We start from the raw sequence: 27,205 nt of genomic DNA, 5'->3' as shown, positions 1-27,205 counted from the left end.
TAACCAAGATGCTATATAATCCTTAATAATGCTTTAAGAGTAGACATTTATGTTTGTTAGCACAGCATAGTATTAATAATTAGTAAGGTCTGTATGGTTATAAATGTGCCTTTTTTTCCAGTCAAGGCCATGAAAGCAGTAGGCCTCCATGGTCGCAGCTGGTTCATATCTGAGATATAAATGTAGCCATAGTTCTGCATTTAGAGACTAGTCAAGGCCATGGAGCATTTGACAGTAGTTGGTCCAAACTGATTCCCTGATTTTGCCCTGGGCCCTCGCCAGGCTACAGGGGAAAACTAAGGAGAGAATAAAGCCAGATTGTTTTCTGCACAAACTGAGTGATGTAAGCTTGTTTAACACTACATAAGCTGGACCCTCTCACAGCAAAGATGGAGGCCTCCCCTGCAAGTGGACGCACGTAGGATTTCCCAGTTACCGGAAAGACATTCTCCAGACCTTTGCCTGTGATCGGGGCCTCCCCAGCTGAAGTGCGATCTGGATGATGGTAAAGTATTATAGGGTAACTGGTGATGTATCTCTCTCTTAATCACTGTAAAATTTTCTTTGTAGTAATGGTTAGATGCATTGCTAAGTGTATCCTTTCATAAGCCACTGTTTCTTTTGTAATTCTTTACTGTTTTGCACTATAGTAAAGTTATACACTTATTCTTTAAAGCTGGTGTCTGTGTTCCTTAAATCCACCCTCATTCCTGAGTCAAAACAGATTGGCAAAACAAACAGCTGCATGAGATCAGAGATATTAATAACCTGGTAATGAAAAGCTGATTTTTTAACATCTTCAATTAAATGAATGAAAACACAGTGATGAAAAGAATAATCTTAACAGTTTATATAATCTGAAGTGTGAGATCTACATTGGTACAGATCCTACTACAGACAAGAAATCAAAGGTAATCTTACGAAAGGAGAACATCTTGCAATACAAAGTTGTGCTCCTTAGAACTGAAGGAATGCACCTCAAATGCTGAAGGGTTTCCTCATGGTGAAGTGTTCTGCAGACGGGTGTGCACATGAGGGCCTATCTGCAGGCAGAAGTCCAGGCACAGCTTAAAGAACCTGGAGAAGACGCAACACAAAAAATGTGGTGATTCAGTAACCATGAAACTTGCCTTTCTGGTAGCATTCCTCCTTAAAATCCGTGAGTCATTTCTGCTTTATAGGCCTATGGATTTAGGGCAGCATATCTCAAAATAGCCCACGACGAGCGCTGGGAGCGGCGCACCAGCTGTGTTGGTGGACGGTCTCATCTCGGATTTGTAGAGGCCACGGGGCGCCTGTGTTAGGAAGGGGCTCGGCATTCAGCCCCTGCCAAGTGTAAATCCCCACGGCAGAACACCTGGAATCTGCGCTGCCGCCGGGCCGTGCCTGCCACGACTGGGCCGTGACACCTCGGCCTCATCCGTGCGGTGCGGACTGTCAGCCTCGGGGAAAGGCGGCCACGTCCGCCCTGCCTGTCAGGAACCGGGGGTACCCAGCTCATCCCTTCCCGTCCGGGCGGGGCTCCCCGGGCCGGGCCCCCGGCACCGCCCGGGCGGGGCGGGGCGTTCCCGGGCGCCGCTTCCGCCTGGGCCGGGCCCGGCGGGGGCAGCGGCGGGAGGAGGATGCTGAGCCCGCGGGAGCGCGGCGGGGACCTGGCCCGCTTCTACACGGTGACCGAGCCGCGGCGGCACCCCCGCGGGCACACCGTCTACAAAGTCACGGCGCGGGTGAGTCAGCGGCCGCTGCCCGGCCCCTCGCCCCCGCAGGTCCCCGGCCTGCCTGGTGCTTGGTCTTTTAAAGCCGCCGCTGTGTGCGGAATAGCGCCCGTGGGGAATCCTGACGCGCCTGGTCGCGACGTGGAAGCTGCTGTCGGGGACACGGGTGGGTGGGAGGGAGGGAGGGAGGGAAGGTGGGACACGGCACCCCTCCCGAGCCGAGCCTCTGTCGCCTCCTGCAAACTTGTAGCTTCAAACACGGCGTTGTAATGGCCTCAAACGCGCTTTGCCATTGACTCTCAGTTTCCTTGCTGTCTGGTGCAGGGCGTGCGAGAGTAGCTTAAAACCAACCAGCTCCTTCTTTTCCGCCCCCCTTCTTCTGCCCCAGATCCCTTGGATAGGTTGCAGTGGGATTGCCCAGCCTTCCTGCCGGCCCCGCAGCGCACTCGGCTCGGGAGCAGAGCCCGTGGGCTCAGCACGCCAACGCTGGCAGCGCGGAGCTGCTTGGGCTGGATGTTTAGGCGGTGTGCGCCTGGGAGGGTCCACCCCCCTTTGGGCAGGAGGGGTCTGGGTAAATCAGAGAGGCCTAGTAGGGAAGAAGGAAAGCTGTTGCAGATAACTGGCTATTGGGAGAGCTGGTGTGGTAGCTTTGCTGAAAGCTCCGTCTCTTCCCCTAGGGAAATTCCTTGCTTTCTTTTCTCCTCCGCTTTCCTATTTAAGCCAAAAAGAGGAAGGAGACTAAGTAAATATATGGAAGTAGGCGCAAGAGGAGTGGGAGTTCAGCTCACAGGTACGGTGGGATATACTGAGAGCATCAGAAAGCATCACAGAGTTTATTTAAATGACCTATGATCTTGTAGTTACTGCAGCTAATAGACATCCTCCTTGTTAGAGCAATATATGCTTATATTCATCCTTCCCTTAATTCAAAGTATACAGCATTCTATGTATGTATATATATTCTAGTGCTCAGGTTGTTAGACTGTGATAATTGTGTATGACTTGTGAAATTAAAAATATTTTACAATTTTTTTTTCTGGTCAAATATATATATTCATATCCCCCAAACATGAATATGTGACATGTTTAAAACATTCTTTTTGGTCCAATAAAACGTAGTATTTTTTTAAGAGAAAAAAAAAAGAGTTGTTTTCCCCTATGATGTTTTAATTTAAAAAACCTTTCTTGAGATAGAGGCAAGGAGGAAAACAGTGCCATCACATCTTTATATAGTAGCTCATGATGGGCTAAATCTGTATGTGCATTAGGGACTAATAGTAATGAGCCAAGACTTCTGCTTATTTTACTCTGATGACTGTTTTTATTGACTAAAGCCAGTTAAAATTCTCAGTGATATTTTGGTTTCTGTGAAATTGTTAAAAAACAAGTTGTGGCTAACTAGTTAGGGGTGTCACTCTCTCTCCTTGTCCCATAAGTTGTGGATACTCTGGTGCTTTTCCAAGTGAGGCAGTGCAGAATCAGGTGGTGCACTGACTGCGTGTGATTTAGTACAGAGCAAGGCACTGATCAGGCTGTGAGCTGTCCAAATTAAACTGAGCTGACCAGAGATCATTAGTTCTTTATGGTATTTTGATAGCTAAAATCCTCAAAGTGAAAAATTATTTTGCTTTTATGCAGCAAAAGATGGTTTGGATTCACAAATGTAGAAGTATAAATAACTTTTGTTTCAGTAGGGCACTATCTGGTAATCTGTTATGTATTACTTCAAGTGAGGATTTGGGGAGTTAGATGCAGAGTAAAATGATTTTAAAATAATTAAATGTACATACCAGGTACCCTCTCTTTTTCTTTTCTCCTATTCCTCCCTCCTGTTCCTGCAGTGATCTGGCTCCATGCTTGATATCACAGCACTCCAGCTGTATTTGCTTATCTGATGCTCAGCAACTTTAGGGGACCACCAGGAAAAAAGTGAGGTGGATCTTCCAGTTGTATTGAAGATCATTCTGACTGAGATCTAGGGTAGTCAGTACATGTTAGTGGAGATTTGTAGTTACTTAGTGTGGTATATGAGTGAATCTTTTGTCAAGTGAAGTTACAGGAATTTTGTGTTTCAATGCAATGATAGATAAATAATCATGGATGAGAAAGCACTTGTTTAGCATGTCCCTAAACACCTGACCCACAGCATAACTACCCATGCAGTCTCTTCTGAGTGCTAAGGAGGTCTGTCCTTATTGCAGCTTGTTCTTGAGGGGTTTGTTTGTTTAGCAGAGAATATATATTTTATTTACTTGTAAACTGTGAAATAATTGGAAATGCAGACAAGATTAAATGAATATTGGCTTTTTAATATCCATTTTCAAAGGCTAAGGAAGAGAAAGAGATATTAGCAGGTTGTGATATGAGGAGTATTCTTTGATGATATCTGAAAATGTAGGCCACTAATAAAAGTTCAGCTGATTTGGAAGATTACAATTATTAATGATAATTAAAATTCTAATGAGTTATGTTGGATATCTGCAGGTCAGACAAGGAATGGTATGATCTGAAATACTTTGCTCAATGGTTAGTATTCTTGTAGGATATCTGTTTTCAGAGCCTAATGCAGTAATTGTGCATTGCTTAGCTCATTGGTGGGTATCCTAGTGATATTTTTAAAAATAGGTTAAAGTTGCTTGCATTAAGGATTTGTGGAAGGAGCTGACTGCATTGATCTGCGTGGAAGGATTAAAAAACTACATGGAAAATTTGGGGGATTGGGTCGTCTTTACCAAGTCTCTAGGTTGATTATAGGTTGGATGGAAGGGGCAGACCTCTTCTGAGATGATTGACCTTCAGGAAAGGACGTGAAGAACAAAGTAGGACAACACATAAATTATTGCATACTGACTTAAAGTTGGCATGGCTGGTAGATATAGAAGGCAATGTAACATTAGAGCAAGTGTGAAACAGGGCCTCTGGGTTTTATTCCAGATTCTTACTAACTGGCTGGGTAATTACTCATCTCTCTGGGTTTCCTTCTGCCCATCTGGTAACTTACCTTGCTGCCAAAACTGTTGCAAGGCTTTAACTAAAGGTGAACTGCAAAGCAAAGCAGTTGGTGTCTGCCCTTTGGTGTTCTTCTGTGATGTGTAGCCATGCCTGTGATATTTTCATCCCCCAGCTCTACAGGCTCCTTATATCAAGGTACGCCAGCTATTAGAAAAGAAGGTTAGAAATATTTCACCAATTATACTTATAAACTGCCTGGTAGTCAATGAAAGAGCAACAGCCACCAAGGTTAAAATTTGGTAAAGTTGCCAAATGTTAGATTACTCAAGAGTGAGGAAAAGTTGAGAAAGGTTTTATCAAAAGATAGACTACGCTGGAAGAAGAGGACTTTGATGTGCTGAGGTGAGAGAAAGAACTTAGACTTGTGAAGGAAAATGTTTCAGGTCTTTTGGAGGATAGCTAGAAAAGGTAACACTTCTATTTTCTGTTTTGTGTCCTCCACAATGTGTGAAAGATGACAGTGGCTGGGTTGTGTAGTAAACTGATGGTATGAAATCTGGGAGGCTTTGGCAAGGATTCTTGAAAAATGGAAGGGAGGTACAGAGCTAATTTGTGGGGAATATAAGGGTATGTTACTGTCACATATCAAGAGGAAAGTGTAGATTCAGTGACTTCCATCTCAGAGCAACAGCTGCCTGGTGCTTGTGGTACAGTGGGATGGAGTGTGAGTCTCTGGGGTGCAAGTAGTGTGGACTCCTTGTGCTTGCCTACACGCATCACCTGTTCACAGCATCAATTATTCTGGGGTGTGCCACTGTGAAAATAGTCCCAGCTGGATTGAGAATGCCCTATTTTGCTTTAGCTAACAATAGACTAATTATTTTGTTAAACAGCTTTGGCTCTTATAATGAAGGATATACTGACATGCACAAGATAATTGCAGTTATGAATTAAAGATGTCTCTATTTGGTTTGTATGTTTGTGTGGATATGCTCTTACTGCTGTTTATAAGACCAGTTCAAAACTTGGATTACAAAGGCTTTTGCAATCAATATTTATTTAAAGAAAAAAAACCCCTGACAAAATAGAGGCATCTTTATGGTGTGCAGCCAAGCCTCGCTTTTACTGCAATCTTCCCCTGGACAAAGTCGTTTATAATTAATTAGGCAAAGAGTATTTAAGGAGAAACAAATACGCAAGGGTAGAGTCAGATGGCTCTGTCTGCGCACTGATGGTTGTAAGTAAAGTGGAAATACTGTCTTAGTAAATGAAAAACCTCACATTTAGAGCGAGGTGGTGTGCAGCTTATGTAGCTTTATAAAAGCTTTATAGCCTGAACGAGCTCTGCTTATTGGGAGTAATATGGCCCTACTAAGAATTAATAGGAAGAGGCTGGAGAGATGACTGAGAATGTGCTCTACCTGGCTTTGTTTTGAGAGATGCCTTTTGTGCCATTTTGCCTAGAATGTACATCTTGCTTTGTGATCACGACTCTGCTGCTAAAATATCTCACCATGTTGTATTTGGGTATTAGACTTCTCTAAAACTACCTAAAAACTTTTCTGAGTGTGCAGGAACATGCAGCTGTTTGCCTTTTTCCAGATTTTTCTCTTCAGCAACAAATCATTATGTGTTACTCTTTAACTTTAAAACTGAAAATCCAAGTGCTTATTTTTTGTTTGTTTGTTTTGCTTTTCAGATTGTGTCAAGAAAAAATCCAGAGGATGTCCAGGAGGTAACAGTTTAAACTTGTGCAAACGTCTTTATGTATACCTTTTGAAACATCTTTGATGTAATTTAGCAGTTTCTGTGTGTTTTGTCATTGTAATTGAGCGAACAGTTTTCGTATGTTTTCCATTTGTCTTCAGCTCTCATAGTTGAAAACAGTAGCTGCTGTAACATGTTGCATTTTATCCCTCAGTGATGAATCGTGGCTTGAAACAAAGTCTTAGGGAGTAAAGTGTCTTTTGATGACAAAACTGCTTTGATAACTTTGCAAGCTCTTTTCTCGGGGCTGGAATTGGCAAATTGATGGTTACTTAACTCCTACTGGTAAAATTAGAGATCAGTCCACAATTCAAGTCTTAGGTCTCAGCTGTAGGTACTTTTTTCCTCTTTAACCACTTCACTGAAAAGCCTACACCATTACTGTCTATTAGTGAAGAGGGAAAACGGAGGAGCATAGGAGTAGTTGAGAGAGATTAGACTGCAAGTCATACATTATGCCTATATCTCTGAGTCTCCTTTAGTATTTTTCCACTGGTATGCTTTGATAAAACTTTAAAATTGCTTACACTTTACCTCTTCTGAAAAGCCTATGAATAAGGATCTGTAGTATTCTTGTGCCTCTTAAATGCCTCAAAAGTCTGTCACAGAAGCCATTTATTGATACAAAAAAGTACATCGTGTGTGTGGGTTGTGAATTTTTTTATTTTTTTTTTTTTTAGATTATGAAACTTTTTCCCCCCCCCCTTGATTTTTTTTCTGGAGTAATGAATTGACATGGATACTATTATACTATGCAAAATCTTCCTTCAAAAGCACAACTTTATGGCTTTTCAGACATTGTGTAACTTATGCATATGTTTGATTTGTGGTGCAGTCTCTTACTACAGTTGAGGAGAACCTGCATAGATGATGAAAGAAGAGCTCATAAATGAATTCATTGCATCTCTCTGTGTGGTCAAACATGAGTTATTGATTAGTGGCTTGGCAGAGGTGAGAATTGGCTAATAGACCTAACACACCTTTCTTGCATCCTTTTTTGAAATCTTGAGAATCAGACAAGCATGAGCATTCCTGCTTTTTGCATTTTTTTTTTAACCTCTAGAAGATTACAATAACCTATCAGAATCAGAGATGATCATGGATCTAGTTTTAGAACTTCATTACTGTAGTTTGTAGCTTGATGTTCACCTTTTCCAGGAAGACTCCTGAATTGAACCTGTCCCTGAGCACATTCTGCCATTACCTAAATCTTCATTTGTGAGAAAAAACACTTTATAGCAGCTGTTGATGAGCCCATTCATCAGAAAAATATATTGTAAGTGTCTTTCAGCTAGAGTATTGCATGAATATGTGTTAAGGAGTTTTGACACAGTAGCAAAACCATATCTTTTGGTTGTTGCTTTGATCTGTGGCTGTAGGTGAGCCATGCAGAGTCCCACATTAGACAATAAGAGGACATAAGTATGCTATGAACTTGTTGATGGTTGTCCTTTTCCACCCTTCATTGTACCAAATTAATGATTCTGCTTGTGGCAGCATGTGGGGTGATTCTGTTATAAGCAAGCATCTGAAAATAACGGGTTATTAAAAGGAATATCCTAGATGGTAGTTGCCATAAGGGTGAATTTTAGTCAGAACACTCCATAAGTTGGGAGCTTTTCTGTTATATGGGCCCCTCGTGATAAAAATAGAATTGTGGGCAGCCTTCAAAAGAAAAAGAATATACCCCTAACCTGCTCCCACTGGAAATTGCTTTAGGATCTGTCTCATGCAACTCCCTTCTCACACCCAGAGAGGACCACACAGCTGTGCCTGCCTCCTCATTCAGAAGTCTCTGTCACTGCTGTGACGTTAATACATACATTACATATGTACAACTGCACATAAGTCTGTGTGCTTTGACCTCAGCTCTACTTGCCAGTTTTCCATCACATCTTTTAACTGCCCTTTGGGACACAAGCCTTTACTACAGCATCTCTCCCACTGCAGCCAATTACAATTCAATAGAATCCCTGCTGTTGTTGGGACAGGAAGGACGATAACCTTGTAAGGGCTTCCTTCTCAAAAGGATGAAAGAAATTAACGTGGAGTTTTGTGTGAGGACTTATTAGATACAGAAAGGCTGGCATACTGAAGTTTAATAGCCTTGTTTCTGGGGACTGATGGTGGCAACATGGCATGTAAGGCAATTGCAGCTAGGGTAGTCTTGTGGGTTTTTTCCCCTTTTTAATCAGGGAGGAGAAAGGCTTGTTCATTGTGGAACAGACGAGTTGCATGAGTTAATAGAGATCCACTGGCTCTAGCCATGACAAGCACCTTATTGCGTTACAAGTGTAACATATGTTTTGTGATATACTTGCTGTGCTTCGTTGGACCTCGAAGTACAATGTGTCCTTCCTCAAAATCTATTTTCTAATGAGTGTGTTAGAGTGGGAACTGCTAACTTTGCTGAACCATATGTGTGTGGAGGCATGTTTTCCATGGGCTTGTGAAAGGTTTTAGGATGACCGTGACTGCTTTTTGCTATGCAAGTTACTTATGGGTATTTATTTTTTTTGTCTTCACTCTTGGGTGATCGCTTGCAGCATGAAAAATGATGCTTTTTTAGTAGAGCAGAATCTCATGCTTTTATTTTCTGGCAGCTTTTCACGTTGTCCCCAAATATTGGCAATACAGTTACTTAATGTTTAAAGAATTCACCATCTTAAGCAATTTTACTTGCTATACGTACACTGCTCAAGAAGTGCTAATCATCCACTTTCTAGATATTGGATTAGATAGAAGTACATAAATGAAAAATTATTGTTGCTGATAGCAAAATGACTAGCAGGCCTTCTTGAGATTCCCCTGTTTATTGAACTTCCCTAAGTACCAGTTATAATTAAGTCCTGAAAATGTGTGCCAATTAGTGAGTCTGAATCAGAACTGCTAGTTTCAGTATAGCTGAGTTGATAAGGTGGATAGAGTGTCGCCATACTAACACTTTGCATATCCACTGTTAATAGTCATCTTGCCTCATATCTGCATTGTTCTGTAGGTAGGGCTTGCATCTGCTGAAACTTGGAAGGCCTCTGATCTTAGTGTTTAAAAATAATCCCCTTCCAAAACACCAACAAAACAACAACAAAAATGCACTAAATCTAAATGTTTTATTTAGCTTTAACTCTGATTTACTTGAAAGAAGTACTTTTTCAATTATGATTGCTCATGAGAGGTTAACCTGTGAAATCATTCAGAAATATTTGGAGTATTTTAAATTGTGGTTAGTTGTATTAAGCTAATTGGGATATTTGAGTGATGCAACAGGGGAATCAACTGCTGAATGCATTGCAGTTTCTCTCTCTTTTTTTTTTTTTTATTTTTTTATTCTGTTCTACTTTACATTACTGTTGAGGTCTATTATGATGGCTTAGTGAGTCTTACCAAAAACAAGATCAAGATATAAAATATCTTTGTTAATTTTTTTTTCATCCTGATAGCAAACCGGTTAGCAGTCAAGCATAAATTTTATTGTTTAGTTCCTTCCTTGGCTTGATTTTCCTATTGGGTTCTCCTTCCTCGAATGGAAAGAATAGAAAGAATGGGATGGAAGAATGATAAGGTAGATACCTGACTGGGAGATGACTACCAGGTAAGGATAGATCAGGAAAACCTGGTATAATGAACTAATGCTGTCTTTACATTCCTAAAGTTGGAGATTTTGTCCAGATTACAAAAGGAATATATTCTTTTTTGATCAGTGTTACTACTAATAAACCGTTTAAAAGGGGGGCTTGCATTTACATCTACATTTTACACACGCAATTTAAGAGCTGTTTTTTAGTCCTGGGTGCTTAATGTGCTGTCCTTAAGAATCCCTTACTGGTATTGATTTCTCTTCACTTGTTTCCTCTTTTGTTGTTGTGTCTCTTCCCCCCACCTGCAGCTGCGCCAAGCACAGCATGCTGTTGAATGTCGGATAGTGCAACACTCCTTTTGAGCATTTTTTCCTCTCTTACTGGTTCCCTATGTAGATCTGGATCTCAGTGTGACCGAAGCAGTGCTGCCTTTGGCCTCTCTTGTTTCTTTCTTTCAACTTTTACTTAATGTTTTTTCTATGCACTGTAGTGTTGTTGCTAAAATGCGGGTTGGGGACAGATAATGACCATTTTTTTATGCCTGTTACAGTTGACAATTCAGATTGTATGTGTTTGTTAAACAAATTTGCTCAAGTTGGTGCTGTGCTATGATTAAATAGGTATATTTGTGGTGTGATGCAGTGGGAACAATGAACCTTACTAATACTTCTCTCCCCTTTCTCTGCTTCAGATAGTCGTTTGGAAGAGATACAGTGACTTTAAGAAACTGCACAAAGATCTCTGGCAAATCCATAAAAACCTATGCAGGCATACAGAGCTCTTTCCACCTTTTGCCAAAGCAATAGTATTTGGTAAGCATAATTTCTCCCTGACCTGCTGAAATTCTTTGATGACTCAGTATCTATAAATACATCTTGTTTTGCAGCTGGATGGGAAATTTTCCATGTGCTTTTGCTACCCAACTTACTTGTAGGTGTGTTGATATCATAACTTGATACTTTTATTTATTTTTGTAACAGGAATATTTGTGTTCTTGCCTCCATGTTAGACATAGTAGCCAAGGTATCTTTACAACCTACATTCCCTGTTTTCAGGAGAATAAAATCTGTATTAGCTCTGTGAACAGCACTTGAACAACGAACAAAGTTCTTCATATATGAGCTGTCTGATTTTTAGTGATGTGTTACAGTAAAGTATCAAGTCCTTGTTACAGAAAAAGATTTTTATTTTAGGAACTGGAGTGCAATTGTCAGTTTTATCTAAATAGGCTTTTGAGATCAGTTTTACATATACCAGTTAAATATTTCACCAAAACCTGTGGATTGTGACTCTACAGGAGAAACAAGTGACAAAAAGGAATTAGATCTTACAGGTCTTAACTTAATCCTGAGGTATATGTTCTCATGAATGAGCTATGTGTGGATTTCCAGTGAAGTGGTGTGACTCCATACAGAATTCCACCTTACCACATTTTTTTCAGCAGTGCTGTGTTTATAAAAGAAACTTTTTTAGTGTGTGTTCTTTGTGTTCAGCACAAACTGCTGCTGGTTTTTTTTTTTTTTTTTTGTACATATATATCACACAACATCCATTGGGTTTTTAAGCATTTTTCAACGCTTTTTTTGATGTATTCAGCATATTTGGCATCTCTTTTGATGCACCTACTGAATGCTTCGTGAGTGTTTCTGAAGCGTTTCTAAGGTGTTACTACTGTCTGGAATGGGTTTTGTGCTTGTTGGTGTGCATCTACTGCCTGCTTTCCAGCCTTTTCCCCCAGGCATTTAAAAGTTGTTTTTTCTTCTTAATTTATGGTGTCCAGTAAGTGTTTGACATTTCTTTACATGCATCTATCATATTGTGTTTGGTTTGGTTTTGGGTGACCTTTTTGGTTTCTAAAGTGCTTTTGGGGTTGCTGTAGCATTTCCATGGTACTTATAAGTTGTTTTAGTCTGTTTTGTTTTTTTTTAAGCACCCGGCCTGTGGTGGTTGTGGTGTTTGTTGTTGTTGTTGTTTTTGTTGGTTTTTTGCCTTTTTTTTTTTCTTTTTTCTTTTTGCATATTTTTAAGCATCTACCATATTTGGTGGTTTTTTGGCAAACATCTACCATGTACTCTCTTTGTTGAGATTCTTGGTGTAAATTTTGTGCTTTTTTTTGGCATGGTTTTTGGTTCCTAATGCATCTCTGCAGCATTTTTATGTGGGATTTTTTGATTTTTTTTTTTTTGTCCAGCATTTCTTAGGTGTAGCTTTTTTTCATGCATATACTGCAGGTTTTTAAGCATTTTTCAGAATTTTTTAACAAGTCCAGCATGTTTGACATTTTTTTTTTGGCTTACATCTACTGTGTGCTTTGCAAGCGTTTTTGAGGCATTTCAAATTCTGTAGAATGGGTTTGGTGATCCTTTATAGTTTGTTGGGTTTTGAGGTTTTTGGGGGGTGTTTTTAGGTGTGGCTTGGTTCCTAGGGCATGGCTATGATGTTATTTCTGTCCTGGATTTTTCTTTGGTGGTTTTTTTAGCATACATGTACTGTGTGATTTTTCAGTGCATTTTTAAGTTATACGGTGGGACTTTTTTGTGTGTCCGGTATATTTAGTGGTTTTTTTAACATGCATTTGCCATGTGCCTTTTGTCATGGGCATTTTAATGGGTTTTTAATCTTTGGACATCTGTTTGGCATTTTTTTTTTTTTTTTTACATGAGTCTACCACATGCTCCCTTTTTTTTTAAAGTGTTTTTTGGCAAGGTTTTCAGTTTCTAAGATGTTTTTGGGTAGGCTTTTGGGTTAAGGCCTCTTCATGTTGTTTACAAGTTGGTTTAGTGTGGTGGTGTGTTTGTTTTTTGTTTTTTTTTTTTTAAATTAGCATTCAGTCTGTGTTTATGGCTTTTCTCTGCACCTTTTGTGCTGTTTAGTGTCCAGCCTGTTTGACATTTTTTTGAATGCCTCTACCATGTACTGTATTTTCAGCAAAGTTTCTGGTCTGGGTGTTGCATGATTTTTTGGTGTGGGTTTTGGTTCTTACAGCGTTGTCACTGCATATTTGGCTTGACTGTGGTGGTGTTCTGAGGGTCCAGCATGTTTGGCATCTTTTGGCATGAATTTCAATTTCCCATGTGCTCCTTTTCTGTCCCCCCCCTTAGGTTTTTGCACCTTTTTTTTGAATGCTTTTGGTTTCTCAGGCATTGCTGCAGTGTTGTTTTCCATTGTCATTTTGTTTATAATATGTTTGAAATGTACAGCACGCTTCAGCGTTGGGGTTGGCTTTTTTTTTTTTTTTTTGCCTCCTGTTACCACATGCTTTTTTGTGATTTCTTCCCATATTTTTTTAGCATTTTTAGTGTTCAGCACATTTGGCATTTTTTGGCACACATCTAGTGCATCCTTTTGTATATATTTGCACATTTTCAATGTGTTGTGCCTGTTTTCGTTGTTATTGTCATACATGTTTTCGTATGTTTTGATGTGTGTCGCACATTTTAGCAACCAAGCAGTGTTTGGTGTGTTTTGACATGTATCTAGTGCTGATTTTTGCAGGTTTTTTGTGTGTAACATATTTTAGCAGTGTTAAGCATGCATCTAGAACTTATTTTCCCACGTTTTCTCTGTGTCTCACATTGGTATATTTTATTACCCAGCATGTGTTTCACATTTTTTGGCATACATCTATTGCATCATGTTTTTTCATGTTTTTCCCTTTGTAATGATTTTAGAGTGTTTTAGTGTCTGATATGCTTTTGGCAGTTTTTTGCATGCTTTCAGCATAAGCTTTTGGGCACCCTAGCATTTTTTGGAGATTTTCTGTATTTTTATTTTTTATTTTTTTGTTGAGTGATGATTTTTTATTTTTTTAATTTTCTCCTCTTTGTGTGTGTTATGCTTCTTACTGTGGGATTTTTTGTTGCTGTTGTTCGGTTAGGATTTTTTTGCTATTTACTATTACTTTGGAATAATCAAACCTGCCTGTTTGGACAGTGCCAAACTGAGGTTGTTTAGTCAGCCTTTTTTCCACCACTTTATGTGACAGCACTGTAATACTGCCACTATCTACTCATCCTGTAGCGGTGTTTGCTGGCTCTTTGCCTTGAGTAATGGAGAAACTGTATGAAACTCCCCTGGAGGCCAAACCTCAGTCTGGAAAGCACAAATTTTCCTTTTGATGCTTCAGGACCAAATACTGCCACTGACATGTAATTTTTGAGAGAGAGGGGTAAAAAGAAAATCAAGATGGAAGAAGGTATCGGCTTCTAATATCTTAAATAATTTTCAAGTGCCATAAATGCAAATTAGCTGTTTTTATAGTAGCTTTGCAAGCAAGGACAGAATTGAGTGAAATCCTTTCTAAAAAACATCCTTCTTCTATTGTATTTAGTGAACAAAAGTGACTGCAGTGTGCATGGGGAGAGAAGGAAATCCACAGAAATATTCAATGCATTTATTTATAAAAAAGCTCTTTGAAATTAAACAAAACAGACCTCACTACATTTGAATGAAACTGAGCCACAGAAGAATACAGGAAAGTGGAGTTAATGTAAAAATGAATTTTGTATGATTGGTGCATAGCTGGAAGGAACAGAACTGTCTGACTCTTCAGTTTAAGAATTATTTTTCAATTTACAGCGTAAAATTTTACCTTTACAGCATAAAATTTTTCCTTCAATCTCACTTCTACACATAGTAACTGCCACATGATTTATTTTAATTTAAAGCATTTGTCTTTCGAAAAGTCCTAGTATTTTTTTCTACTAGAGGAAAAATATAATCTTAGTAGATTATGAGGTTTTGACAAACTTGTTTTCAGTCTTGTTCAGTTAGTGGTGAGCTGCAAGGTCCATGTGTCTTAAGATCTTGCCTGGGAATTAAACTTCCAGCAAGATGGCAGCTGGTCTGTGAACTGAACCAGTACTGAATTATGCTCTTCCTTCCCCCAAGTCCTCTAGTTCTATAAGTAGTTGTCCTGATGGTGTATCATGATGCTGCAGGGCTGGAAAATGTGGCAGTGAGTGATGTTTCAACAGCTCTGTTCAAACATATTTTTATTTTCTTTTTTAGCTCAGCTTCCTAAGAAACTAAGACTTGTGTAATTGTGCTCTCAGAAAGGTGAACCTCTTACTCATGTGGCTAATATCAGCTAAATCTGAGAGTGAAGGTGGTTGCAAATGTAATTATATTTCTGCAAAGTCTATGAAACAGCAGCTGAGTAAGAAGAGAGCATGTGCTTTGGTGCTGGTGAAGGCCAGGCAGGCTCTGTTCATACCTGTAGGTTTGTAGCTGCCTGGCAATAGGGGAACACACGCTGGTTAGCCTGGCAGTGCTGATCCTGGTGTGTTCTATCTGGGGCCCAGTGGGAGTCCTGAGAAGATGTGGATAAGAAAAATTAGTTTTTATTGGGTCTGATGATAAATTGGAACAGGGAGAGATTCTTGGTAAATGAGGAAACATATCTAACAGAATTACTTTCTTGCTAAAGTTATCTGTTTCTGGTATTGTTGCATGTTTACTTCTTCACGGTTGATTTTGTATTGCATATAAGTGTTCATGTTATTTTGTAGATTCATTTAACTGGCCCATACTGCTGTGCTTTGCTGAGGGAAGCTTTTTTTTTTTCTTTGATGTCCAATTTTGCATGGAATGAACCAAGAGCCCTAGTGCACCCTCAGTGTTGCTCTGAAGACATAGGAAGTTTGATGAGCAGTTTAATAAAGCCTGATTTCAGTTTTGCCACTCAGTGTGGTAGCATTGCTTTTGCCTTCTTTCTGCTTGCTTGTTGCTCACTCTTTTGTACAGCTGATCATGTTTGTGCAGCTGAAACGGCAGGGTGAGCAAGGTACGGAACCAATCAAGCTGAAAATTAGCCCAATGATGTCTTTTCTTTTCTTTCATGGAAAAAATAAGCCCCAAAAGCTTTGTTTGTGATCTTGTGAGTATGTGTGTGTCTTTTTGGTTTTATTTTCTTTTTTCTGGTACCGCATGGGCAGGAGCTATTTACTTGAAGAATTTCTGGAAAGAATCCTGCTTTGATACTTTCTTCTGGGATTATTTTTTTGCTTGCTCTAAGTATAAATGAATTTTGCTTTTGTATTCAATGTTTCTTTTGTCCTCTTCAAAGGTTAATGCCACAGAGCTGTCACAGGTGGTTCTTATTTTTCTGGTCATGCTGTTATAGCAATACTGTTTCTTGCACTTGTCTTCCCAGTCCTTTTTTTCCCTCTGTATAGCAGTTCCAATATCTGCTCTATTCTCCTTCAATTATTACTGTTAACCTCTGCCCTTCTTCTTTTGTAAACTTGTAACTATTTCAACAACAAAGTGATGTTGATATAAAAAGCTAAAATAAGTTATGTGCAATTGTGAAGGATGTGAATGTAAGGTAGCAATCCAAGGGTTTTCTCCCGAGAAGCAAATCTCTTCAGGTGAACTGTGGGATTGTTTTTTAAGTATGTTTTTTCTAATTGGAATGTTTTGGGTGCTGGGTAGGGAAAAAGGAAGGCTCATACATTTTAGTAAATGAGCTGCTTTCTGGCTCTGTTTACCTCTTGAATCCAGAAGGAGATGAGATCTTGTCTGCATGGAACTACTTCAGAGGAAGGCTTCAGTGCCTGGTGGCAGGGCTTCACCATCTCCCTTACACTTTGTCTCCTCCATAAATGGCACCTTGGAACTGATGATCTGTTTGGGGGCTTTTAGTAATACTTTGTTTACTATCTGCTTATATTGTGCACTGTTCTTGAGAATATGTGAAGATTGCTCAGCTCCTTACAGGATTTGGGCCGTAATCAAGGCTGACACTGACTGGCATATTGTCAAATTGTGCATGTATCATTTATTGTTAGATAACACTGGACATCCGTTAGTGTCTCTTGGCTAATCAAGAGTGTTGCCTCACATATTCTTACGATGAGAGGGCGAAGGATTCTTGTCGTAGCTGCCAGCTTTCATCATCCGAGTGGATTGCAGAAGACGGGACTCTAGGGACAATTGAGAATAGGAAGTTTGAAGATTTGCTATATTCTCCTGAAGCGTTGGAGTGACTTTCATAGACTCAGGGCATTGTCTCCAGAAGGTTGCTTTTGTCTCGTTTGTTTTTTTCTTTTCCATTGTAGTTATTATTGCAAAATAAATGTGTAGTTATTTCTAAAACTGTCAGTCTGTGTGTCTCTTCCAGGGCGATTTGATGAGACTGTGATTGAAGAAAGAAGGCAATGTGCTGAAGATCTGTTGCAGTTTTCTGCCAATATCCCTGCTCTCTATAACAGCAAACAGCTGGAAGAGTTTTTTAAGGTTGGTTAGCATTTGCAGAAGTATTTGTTTCTTACCGATGTAAATAAAATATAGTGCTGATTCTGTTTTACTTTATAAACTGGGTGAGAGTGAGCTGAACTGACATGCTTTGTGAAGGGACTGGGGGTTTTCCGTTCACTCTAGAAATGTGGCTTTAAAAAAACCCCCATGCCACACCCCTACAAGGTGGAAAGTTTTACAAGAACTTCAGGTGAAGGGATTCAAAATTTATTTTTTCATTAAGTGATGAGCAAAACCTGTGATGATGAATCTAGGTGTTCAGTAGGGAAGTAATAAAATATTGTCATTGTTTCTGTATTTTAAGTAGGTGTTTATAGTTTCAAACTAAAGGAACGAAGACTGCTTAGACTGTTTCCATATGGTCTCTTAGGGACTCAGGTCCATGACAACAAATTTGGCATATAACTAGTCCAACATGCTGCGTGTACAATGTTGTGAAAACCAGTCTCCGTAACATATCTAACAATACATTGATATGGACTTCCTCTTTATTACAGCTGAAGGAGTTTGTTTTCAATAGTTCCTTCAAACCTCTTTATTTTCAGTAGCTTAGTCTAACATTCTGCAAACTCATAAGCATAAATTTACATGGAACAATAGTAGTAACTCCCTGGAATTAAGGAAATACTCATCTGGCTGAGATGGGACTTAAGCGTATGAATGTGTTAAGTGTATTTAAATGATACATGTGCAAAAGCAAAATTACACTGAGGCTTAAAATTCTCGTTTTCATGATGAAGTTATTGCAGAGTTCTTTATAATACTTAAAATAATTTTCTTTAAGCATTAGTGGCAACAATAAGTGGGAGACTGGGTTAGAATATTTTACTTTTTGGTTAATTTTCACTTGCATTTTTTTAGTTCTTTGGAAATACTTCTGTGTTTTTTGGGTACTTTTTCAGAGCTCTCTTCCGCCCCTCTGCTTAATAAAAGCATTACTTTTAGCCTCCCAATGGACCTTTCCTGGCTTTGTAAGGAAATGAATAAAACTAGAAAAACGTTAACTTTTTTAGGAGCAACTATGTCTACAAGGGGAATTATGCAAATGTAATAATTGAGGCTCATTTGTTAGCTGATGTGGTGTTATGCTTTCCTGTAGGAGAGCCTTGGGTTTTGATCAGCTCAGCCTGTGTCCTTTAGCTCTGTTCATGGGTGATTTTTGTTCCTTTTCAGATTTTTGTGTAAATAGTCGTGGAGAGAGAGACTTGGACAATAAATTTTTAGAAACAACTAAAGGGAGTGCTGTGTGTATCAAAAGAGTGAGCTGGTTAGGTTGAAAATGTGCTGGGCTAGTTCAAGACAGATTAGCAGTGTCCGTATGTAACACAGCCTTGAAAATGGTGCAGTTTCTGTTAAAGTTACATGGAAAGTGTGCACCCAAGATTTGAAACAGAAATTTAAAAAAAACCCCATGTATGTGGTTTCTAGTGCAAGTAATTGTTCCTGTTATTACTTCACTTGTCCTTGATTCCTTTCAGGCTTGAGAGGGAATAATGTGTCTTGGTATCTTTGTCCAGTCTTGACTATGACTGAGCTCAAGACAGTGGGTCATGGATGGGACATTAGTCTGACAGGCAAACAGTCCTGTGTGAGGGACCTGCTGAGCTTAGGAGCACCACTGATTGGCACAGACTATAAATGACACAGGACAGCAGGAACGTGATTGTTCTCTTCTTGTTAGATTTGAGTGTGCAGGCAGACCTGCTGCAGAACTCTGAAGTTGCAGTGGGCTAACAGTTTAGATCAACAGGCAGCCTGTGGGAACCAAACATGACCTAACTAAAAGTCCTTGTTTAATTTTACAGGCTTATATAGTTTATTTAAATGCATTAACTCTAAAGTAACGGAGCATTCACAGGTTAGGAAATTTAATTTTGACTATCACTTCTATATAATGAGAATTTCCATAGAGCACAGCAGCTAAATAATTCCTTTCCCTCTTCCTTTTCAGGGTGGAGAGGTGCATGATGGCTCTGAACTGATTGGTCCTGTTGAGCCTCTTTCTGACTCTGTGACTGACAATCTGTCTGACTGCAGCTCTGAAGGTTTGCTTTCTTCTCTCATGTGTCCTTACAGTGTGCTCTGTTTTAAAGCAGCTCCTAAATGACAAGTGCCATATTTGTTTATGGAGTGCTGCCGTCCAGTTTATGTTTGCTTGGTATGGCAGATATGCCAGAGCTGGGATTAATGAAAGAGAGCTTGGGATCAGCAGAGCTCTGTCTGCACCTCTGGAAGTTTGCTTCTAAAGATGTACATACTGGCTTGGATCCCACATGTAGAGTAATTTTAGTGGCACTTCACCTGCACTAAATAATAGTATAGCTGTAAGGAAGGGTCAGTCAGCCCAAATAAATATTGTACCGGGGCTTCTTGCCTGCCTCTGGACGCTGTGCTAGCTTAAACCTCTCTGTGTACCATGCAATCTTTCAGACATTTATGTGTTCCTGAGTTACACTTGGTCCTTGTGATTTCTAAGAAATTCTTCTCCAATCCTTAGGTTTTCCTTTGGAATTGTTTTGCACTCGTGTATAAATGCACATTATTATGGAAACACTCATTATGCTTATATGAGAGGGGATTTTTTCTTAACTATTAAGTTTCCTCTGGTTTTTCTGGTGTAGAACTTACTTTGATAAAACAATGCTTGAATAATGAAAACTGCTTGTGTTTTCTAATAGTGGTAATAGTGGTTGTTTCTTTTTTCCTTGAGGTTGTATGACTTGCCGCTGGGATCTCTCTGTGTCAATAACTTTGTGCTCAGTTATACAATATATTATATATGAGAAGTGAGCTTTGCATTTTATTTTGTAGTATTTTCTATGATGTTTATGGACTGATGTCCTCACGATATTTCATTCTGTGAAGGGAAAGGCATAGAGCTGTTTAATTACAGAGGATAGTTATGATAAATGCCACTAACTAGTTTTAAAGGGGCATGATTTCTGTGAAATTTAACATTCTGACAATGCACTCACGTTGCACTGTGCCTTATAAAAGAAAAAGTGCTTCTATAAGTGCTTAATGTGAATGTTTCTATTCTTTATTCACAAGGGCATCATTTTTGGAAGAAGAAAATCACTTCCTTTATGTGAGATTAAATACTGAAAAGAAAAAATGCTGTAAAGTAGAAAAATTCTTTGATACCTTTCTGAATCTGCTGGAGTGCTTTTATGGGATACTTGCAATGACCATAAGCACAGGACTTCAAGATGCTGAATGAGATTTTTGTGGAGTTATATTTTCTAAAAACCTATGTGTTGTCCAGCTCATTTCTTCTTATGTTTGAAATCAGATTTTGGTGGTGGTGGTGGGGGAGACCGGGGACAGAGGAAACATCTGTCTTTAAGGCCTCTAGATGGCAGTGGTGGCAGTGGCAATACTCTGCCTTGAGTCTCCTCCCTGCCTCTCCTCAGGGCTTCCTGCCTGCATCTGATTTTTCCCAGTCTGATTATGGTAGTTAACTGTGACTGGTTCACTGTGCTATGTTTTGTGAGCATTCAAGGGCCTCCACGTGGGCACTGCTCCTTCAGGCTGTTGTACTGAGAAGTATCAGACTCAGTTCCCAACAGGTGCTGCTGTTTGCTTTTAAGGGTGGGTTGTGTTTTCTCTCTTTTATTTGTTCTTTTCAGACAAAGTTATTTTCGTAGCAGGTGTGCACATTAATGGTAGGAGATGCAAACTGACAGTAGCAGAAATGTTTTTGTACCAAAATAAGCAACAATTATCTTGCTTGTAAAAATGTTTTGGCAGTTCATACTTTTACGAAAATCTTCTTTTCAAGAGGCCAGGTTACCTAGGCTTTCAAAAAATTTTTGGAAACTGTGTTTACTCCTCAGATTCCTGGTGAAATTTCATAAGGCAGAGACAAGAACAGCAACTTATGTTCAATTTCAGCCTTATTATACTCATCTGTTATTCCTGAAAAACAAGCTCTTTGTCTTCCTCTCTGAGTACATGGGATGACGTTCAAATGTCCAACTTCCTCTCCATAAGTCTTTCTATACCAATTATCAGATTCTTTAGAGCACTTCATCAGGAAGATAATTTCTCTTTTTATTTTTACCCCCCTCTTTTTTTTTACCATGTACACATTATCTTCCCAGAAGTAAGCCTGTGCAGTTCAGACCCTTCTCACTCCATGAGCTGACTGGAAGCCCCATGACTGTGGTTGTGTGTTGCCAGACCTGGGCTCTAAACCTGATCTTAAGAAAAGTTTATTAGCTCAGGCTCTGTGCCATACTAGCTATGTTTGGACAGCTTTTGGTCAGGTTGGCTACAAGAGAAGAGCAAATGTGGTTTTGTGTGGCCTGTAGGGAAGGGAACTTGAGTCTGTATGAAATCTGCTGTGTGGATGGGTGCTAATTCATCTAGTCTGGGTGGCCAGAACAACCTTCCCACAAACCCCAGCTTTTCCATTCATGCTCTCTGTCTGCACCCTTTGTCCACCAATCAGCTCTGCTTCCACCACTTAATTTCTCTAAGGTAATTGAATTCGAAGTCCTCCACACCCGAGTTTTGTTGCTGTCCCTAAATTGAGCAGGTGAAGGGGCCCATTATTATTACCCTAGTTAATGTATCCTCTGACTTCCTCCAACATTTCTGTTGGGAGTTTTCCTTCTTCCTTGCCGGATTTGGGGCTACACAGGCAGTTTTCTTCTCTGCACGGACACTTCACTTTATGTCCCTTCCATGAGAAGATCAAGAGCATTGTCTTCTGTGTGCCCTGTCCCCTCCTCTCAAGTAGTCTTGGGTCACTAAGTATGACTGTCCCTTGTTTTTCAGACAAAGAGTGGCTGGTAGTTTGTTCTCCTTCATGTCTGTTTCCTCTCACTCATGTTAAAGATACTGCTGACTTTTAGAAAAGCAGTATTTCTACAGTGCCTTCTTACTCCTCTTCCATAAATTATAAATTCCCTACAACTCTACAGTTGCAAAATGAACAAGAAAGTGTTAGTTGCCTTCGAGTCAGCTTCTTGCTGCTGCCACATACTATTTGAATATAAATCAGAACATGTTACCTGGAAACGTGGATAAACTCTTCACTCAATAATACAGGAGAAAACAGACACCAGGTTTTAGCTTAGAATTTACTTTCTCTGTGTGTACAGACAGCTAAATGTCTTGACCTTGTTGCCTGTTTTATTGCCTCGGTGGGCACATGTGCCAAGTGATAAAACAAACTGCTACTTGATATCCAGGTGGCACTGCCAAATTCGTGGGTTGCTTGGTATGTCTCATGCAGGGTTACTGTTTTGGAACGACATACTTGATACTGAAAGGTGGCTTCTTTTTTTTTCCATGGTGGGTAGATCCTAGCCTTGGAGGCTCTCCTGTTTAAGGTCTCCTTAGCTGTAAATCATCAGGGCAGTGAGAGATAGGGATTATGATCCTACTGCTGTTGAAATTAGGTGAGTTGGTGGGTTTGAATTGCCCCCCCCAAGCAAACACGCGTGTTTTGTTTTTAAAATTGCGGAAGCAGTGAGAAATGGCAAATCTAATACTACTGTCACAATTTTAATGGTGTGTTACCAAATGGCTATCTCTGATAGCCAGTCAAGGAGCAGGTTCATATTATGTACTTTTACCTGTAGGAGGGTTGTGCTCTTACATTTTGATGGCAAATGAACGTGTAATCTGCTGTACTGAAGGATGTCAGAAACATTTTTGTCGTTCTTGTTCTTTTCAGTTCGGAAGGATTTAAGTGGGCTTGACGATGTGACACTTACGAGCCAATCGGAATGTGGAGGTGAGATCTAGTAGTTGTTTCTGTTACGTTTGTGGAATTTAAATAGGCATAATTGAAAGTCATAATTGAGTGAATGCTTTTTGTGGATGATAATCCTTATGGAATGAAATGGTGTGTGTGTAAAATATCTTTGTTGCCTTTTATTCCCAAATAACCTTGCAAAATTCCTGTGGTTTAGTGGCTTACTGAAGGTCAGCTTGCAGCAAAGATTTACTGATTTATAGCAAATGTAAAATTAAATGTGTTACATCAGATTTGAGTGAAAGAGGTGTTACCTAATTCCTTTTACCACGTGTCAGCAATGAAAGAAGGCCGTGTGTGTTAGATGGGAGTTAAGAGTACTGCATGATACATAAGCTGACACTAACTGTGTTAATTCAAACTCTTAATTTACTGTTTTTGGATGCTTCCCCTTGCTGATTTAAACAGTATGTTGGGATTTCTTGCAACAGTAATTTGGCTCCTGCTGATTGACTTTTCTAATAGCACTCACACAGAAAGGGTTAGTTTTGTAATTTTCTGAAGCCTAGTGGTGAACTGGTTTTGAAAGTTTAAGTTGGGTGTTAGATGTTGGTCTCTTCATTCTCAGCACTAAATTCAAGAGCCCTTGCTCTGCAGAGTTTGTAGTTAATTTTAAAAAACTTGTTTCTATAGGTACTAAAAGCTTTTTAAGACAGAAAACTGTCTTAAACAGGCAGGGAGTTTCTGGGCACGGTCTCAGGAAGCTGCATGAATGATAAGAAAGCTAAATCTTTGGAAGGGATAAAGAATTTTGAAGGTTCCTAAGGTATATGAGAGATCTAAAGTAACGGATGCCTTTCTGACTTCTAGGCTTCTCCAGTGATAGTGACCTGATCTCCCTGACAGTCGATGTAGATTCTCTTGCTGAGTTAGATGATGGAATGGCATCCAACCAAAGTTCTCCCAGTAGAGCTGTTGGCCTTTGCGTTACTTCTGAACCCCCAATACAAAGCACGCTGGCACCTGAGCAGGAGTGGAGCAAACCCGAAGGAGAGAGGGAAAGCCACAGTTTGTTTACTGGAAGCTTAAAACCCAAGCCGGGCAAACAAGATTACTTGGAGAAAGCAGGCGAGTTAATAAAACTGGCCTTGAAGAAGGAGGAGGAAGAAGATTATGAAACAGCCTTAAGCTTTTATAGAAAGGGGGTTGATCTGCTTCTGGAAGGTGTTCAAGGTATGGATCTTCCCATTATGTTTGTCTTATCTTTGGCTGTGTGTATTTGTTTATGGCATTTCCTTAGTTAACATCAGCTTACTGTGTTGCAAAGAGGTGATATGAAATGCAGAATGATGTGTGCTTGGCTTTCATGTACTTGATAGCTGTGTGCATATAAGAGAGAGGGAAATCTTTCTCTCTAAGACTGAATAGTAATTTAGGGTCTCATCTTGCAAGTGCCAAATATCTCCTCTTTTAAAATTGCAGCACAACCTTTGACTTGCAGGTAAGTAGCGAAGTGCTTCACTCCTGCCTCTTTCCTTTTTATTACCTAGGCATTAATTATTATGTGGCACTTGCAGCACTGTTGAAACATTATTTAATTTACATGGTTAAGTGAGGATTAATTATCTCCATTTTATGCATGGGGAGAGGCAGACTCAGGTTAGCTTCCTAATCACAACAGGATTAGAACTACTCTTCGCTCACAACATCTTGTTTCTTCCACTAAACTATTTTCCTTTTCTAGCTAAAGGATGCATACAAACTTACATACCTGCATTACTAGAGGAGAACAGGATTTTTTTCTTTATTAAAAGACTGACAAATTAATATATGTGTGCAAAAGCTGTTGTTAACAGACAGATGCAACTGCATGCCAGTTTCTGTGTAGTCTCCTTGTAGCTTGTCAGTGAGGGAGCAATTTTTTCCCCTTCCTTCTCTAGTTCTTGAGAATCTAGAGTGATAACCTCATATATTTGCATTTTGTCCAACAATTGCTTAAGACTATAAAGCACAGGAAAATATTTGTTCTTTCCTGGAGTGAATTCAGGGTCTGTGTATTGTGCTTCTGTCCCACACAGATCAAATGAGTAAGATTAGAATTGTGGCTTTGTTTGACAGCACACAGCACAGATGCATTATGCTGCTCCAGATCTGAACTTAAATGTTAATGTACCAAAGCACACACAAGCAGAAACCTTTGCTGTGTCTTGGTGTGATGCACAGCAGTGATCCAGGCCTTCTGAACAGTTCTAGGAATGGAAGGTACCTGCTGAGCTGATTTAATGGGTCCTGGCAAAAAATAATTGATAGGTTACTGATGAAAACTAGAAGTGTGGGCCAAGATATGTGCATAGCCTTTGCTTAAAATGTCTTACACTTTTTGGCAAACGTAAATCCACCTCTTTCTTTTCAAGTCTCAGTGATGTCAGTAGGGTTACTGCTTTGCTGCTTGTTGTGGCTTTTCAATAGCATCCTGTCTTTTCTTGCCTGTGTTGTCAAAATGCTTTTCATTCTTGATGTTGAATGTGCTGGCAGTCCTTCTGTTGGAGAGCCCAACTATTCTTTCTTTGCCAATGTACTTTTTCATAGACCCATTACGGTCTTCTGAAGGATATCCTGTTTTGTCATAATCAGTTCTGTCTTCCCGCCATGATGCAAGGCTGCTGTGATGCAGTTTTGAACCGACACTTCAAATTTCAACTTCAAAAGCTTCTTTATTAAACAGTTTCAAACTGTTAGGGGATGAACCCAAGTCAGGCTATCATATGTCCCTTTTGCTGTGGTAACTGTTGTACATACTTGAGTTGTGGCAGTGGTTAAACAGATTGACTTTGAATCTGTGGTAATCGTTATGGTAATATGTTTACCTTGAAGTTGTGAAAGGCTTTTCTTGAGTGTGTTGTAGGTGACTTGCCCAACTGATGCATATTAACATGTTAAACCAGAGTGGATTGAGCTTCTTACTTGCATTTCCCAGAATTTCCTCCAAGGACTTTTGCTTTTTTGCTGCAGAGTAGCCACTCATCCAGCTCCCTCAGATGACTGTTAACCCTTTTTTCTCACTCACTGGTATCCATGCTTTTCAGGCTAGGAAGAAATTCAGGATGTCTTAGGAAAGTGTGATATTCTGCCCTGTTTTCTTGATGCCACTCAAATAGTACATGCGTTATTAATAAATATTTAGTGGCATTTGTGTGTGTATGTAGATGTTCCTGATGGATGAAGAGACATGTAGCCAGCACCTGCAACTTTTCCTTTGCAGTCCCTGACATTCATCTGTAAAGCACAGAAGAGGGAATAATGGCAATAAGTTGCTTTTTAACTTGCATCTTATCCCTTGTGAACATAACTGTGCACAGGCTAGATCCTAGCAGTTAGCTCTTCTTTTTCATTTCTCTGTGTTACCCTTCATGGCTGTGAAGGTGGAAAGGAAATGAATGTTCATCCTCTGCTGGACACTTGCACTAGACTTGGGTAAATCCAGCTCGTTTTGTGTCCTATTCTCCTTGGAGCTTCTGCAAGCTGGCAGGGAGACAGTGATGCCCTCTTTATCACGACAGGGCTGATTCAAATGCCTTCCTAAAAATATATGCCTTCTCAGGATCTATGAGGACAGTAAAAAAAAAAAACCTCAAAAGACCAACAAAACTTTTTAATGAACTACTTTGTGAAGGCACTACATTTAGCATTGATATGTGAATATTCACTTTATGTTGCAATAAAAAACGACAAACCCTTAGTGTAATTACTTCAGTTATGTATTTCATATGGATAATAATATGCTCCTTTCAGAGATAAGGATGGTGCAATTATTACACAATGCTTCTGGTCTTCTACCGTTGATTATTTTCAAGCTGTTTTGTCTAAATAAGTATTAGTAACAGCTGAAAGTGAAACAGAGTGTTCATACATACTTAGACCCCTGTAAAGTGTCATTGCTTTTCGTTGTACAGCCATAGCAGAATGTGTGGCCTGTGGATTGGGCTGCAGGTGGCTTTTTGCATTGAAAACGGTAATACAGATTTTTGCCACGTGGTGGCACCAAGGAAATAGAAATTGACACCGAAGAATTGGAATGGGGGAAATGCAACCAGCCCGCGGAGTGGTGTGGGTGAAGAAACATCACCCGTCCTCTGTTTTTGAAACTTTGAATTTGAAACATTACATTACCTCAGAAATGTAATACCTCTGTAAGCTGGTGAGATGTATCCAAAAATTGAGCTCCT

General features: G+C 39.7%; 1 protein-coding gene across 3 annotated transcripts in view; it reads left to right on the top strand.

The window, feature by feature from the left end:
- The first annotated feature begins 1,594 nt into the window (after positions 1-1,594).
- RPS6KC1 (ribosomal protein S6 kinase C1) overlaps positions 1,595-27,205 on the top strand; it is an 89,155-nt gene continuing 63,544 nt past the window's right edge. Inside the window, exons 1-7 of one of the 3 annotated variants that reach the window (XM_027641736.1) lie at positions 1,595-1,727; positions 6,367-6,402; positions 10,704-10,824; positions 17,136-17,251; positions 19,224-19,317; positions 22,959-23,018; positions 23,850-24,212. In XM_027641736.1, the coding sequence (XP_027497537.1) occupies positions 1,623-1,727; positions 6,367-6,402; positions 10,704-10,824; positions 17,136-17,251; positions 19,224-19,317; positions 22,959-23,018; positions 23,850-24,212 (895 nt within the window). In that variant the 5' untranslated portion in view covers positions 1,595-1,622. Of the gene's footprint in view, positions 1,728-6,366; positions 6,403-7,300; positions 7,386-10,703; positions 10,825-17,135; positions 17,252-19,223; positions 19,318-22,958; positions 23,019-23,849; positions 24,213-27,205 lie in introns of those variants that run through there. The other 2 variants (XM_027641734.1, XM_027641735.1) reach the window with 2 other exon arrangements.

Source organism: Corapipo altera, unplaced genomic scaffold, assembly GCF_003945725.1.
Source record: "Corapipo altera isolate COAL_440 unplaced genomic scaffold, ASM394572v1 48b, whole genome shotgun sequence".
NCBI classification, from domain to species: domain Eukaryota; kingdom Metazoa; phylum Chordata; class Aves; order Passeriformes; family Pipridae; genus Corapipo; species Corapipo altera.
This window is presented reverse-complemented; position numbering and strand designations above follow the sequence as displayed.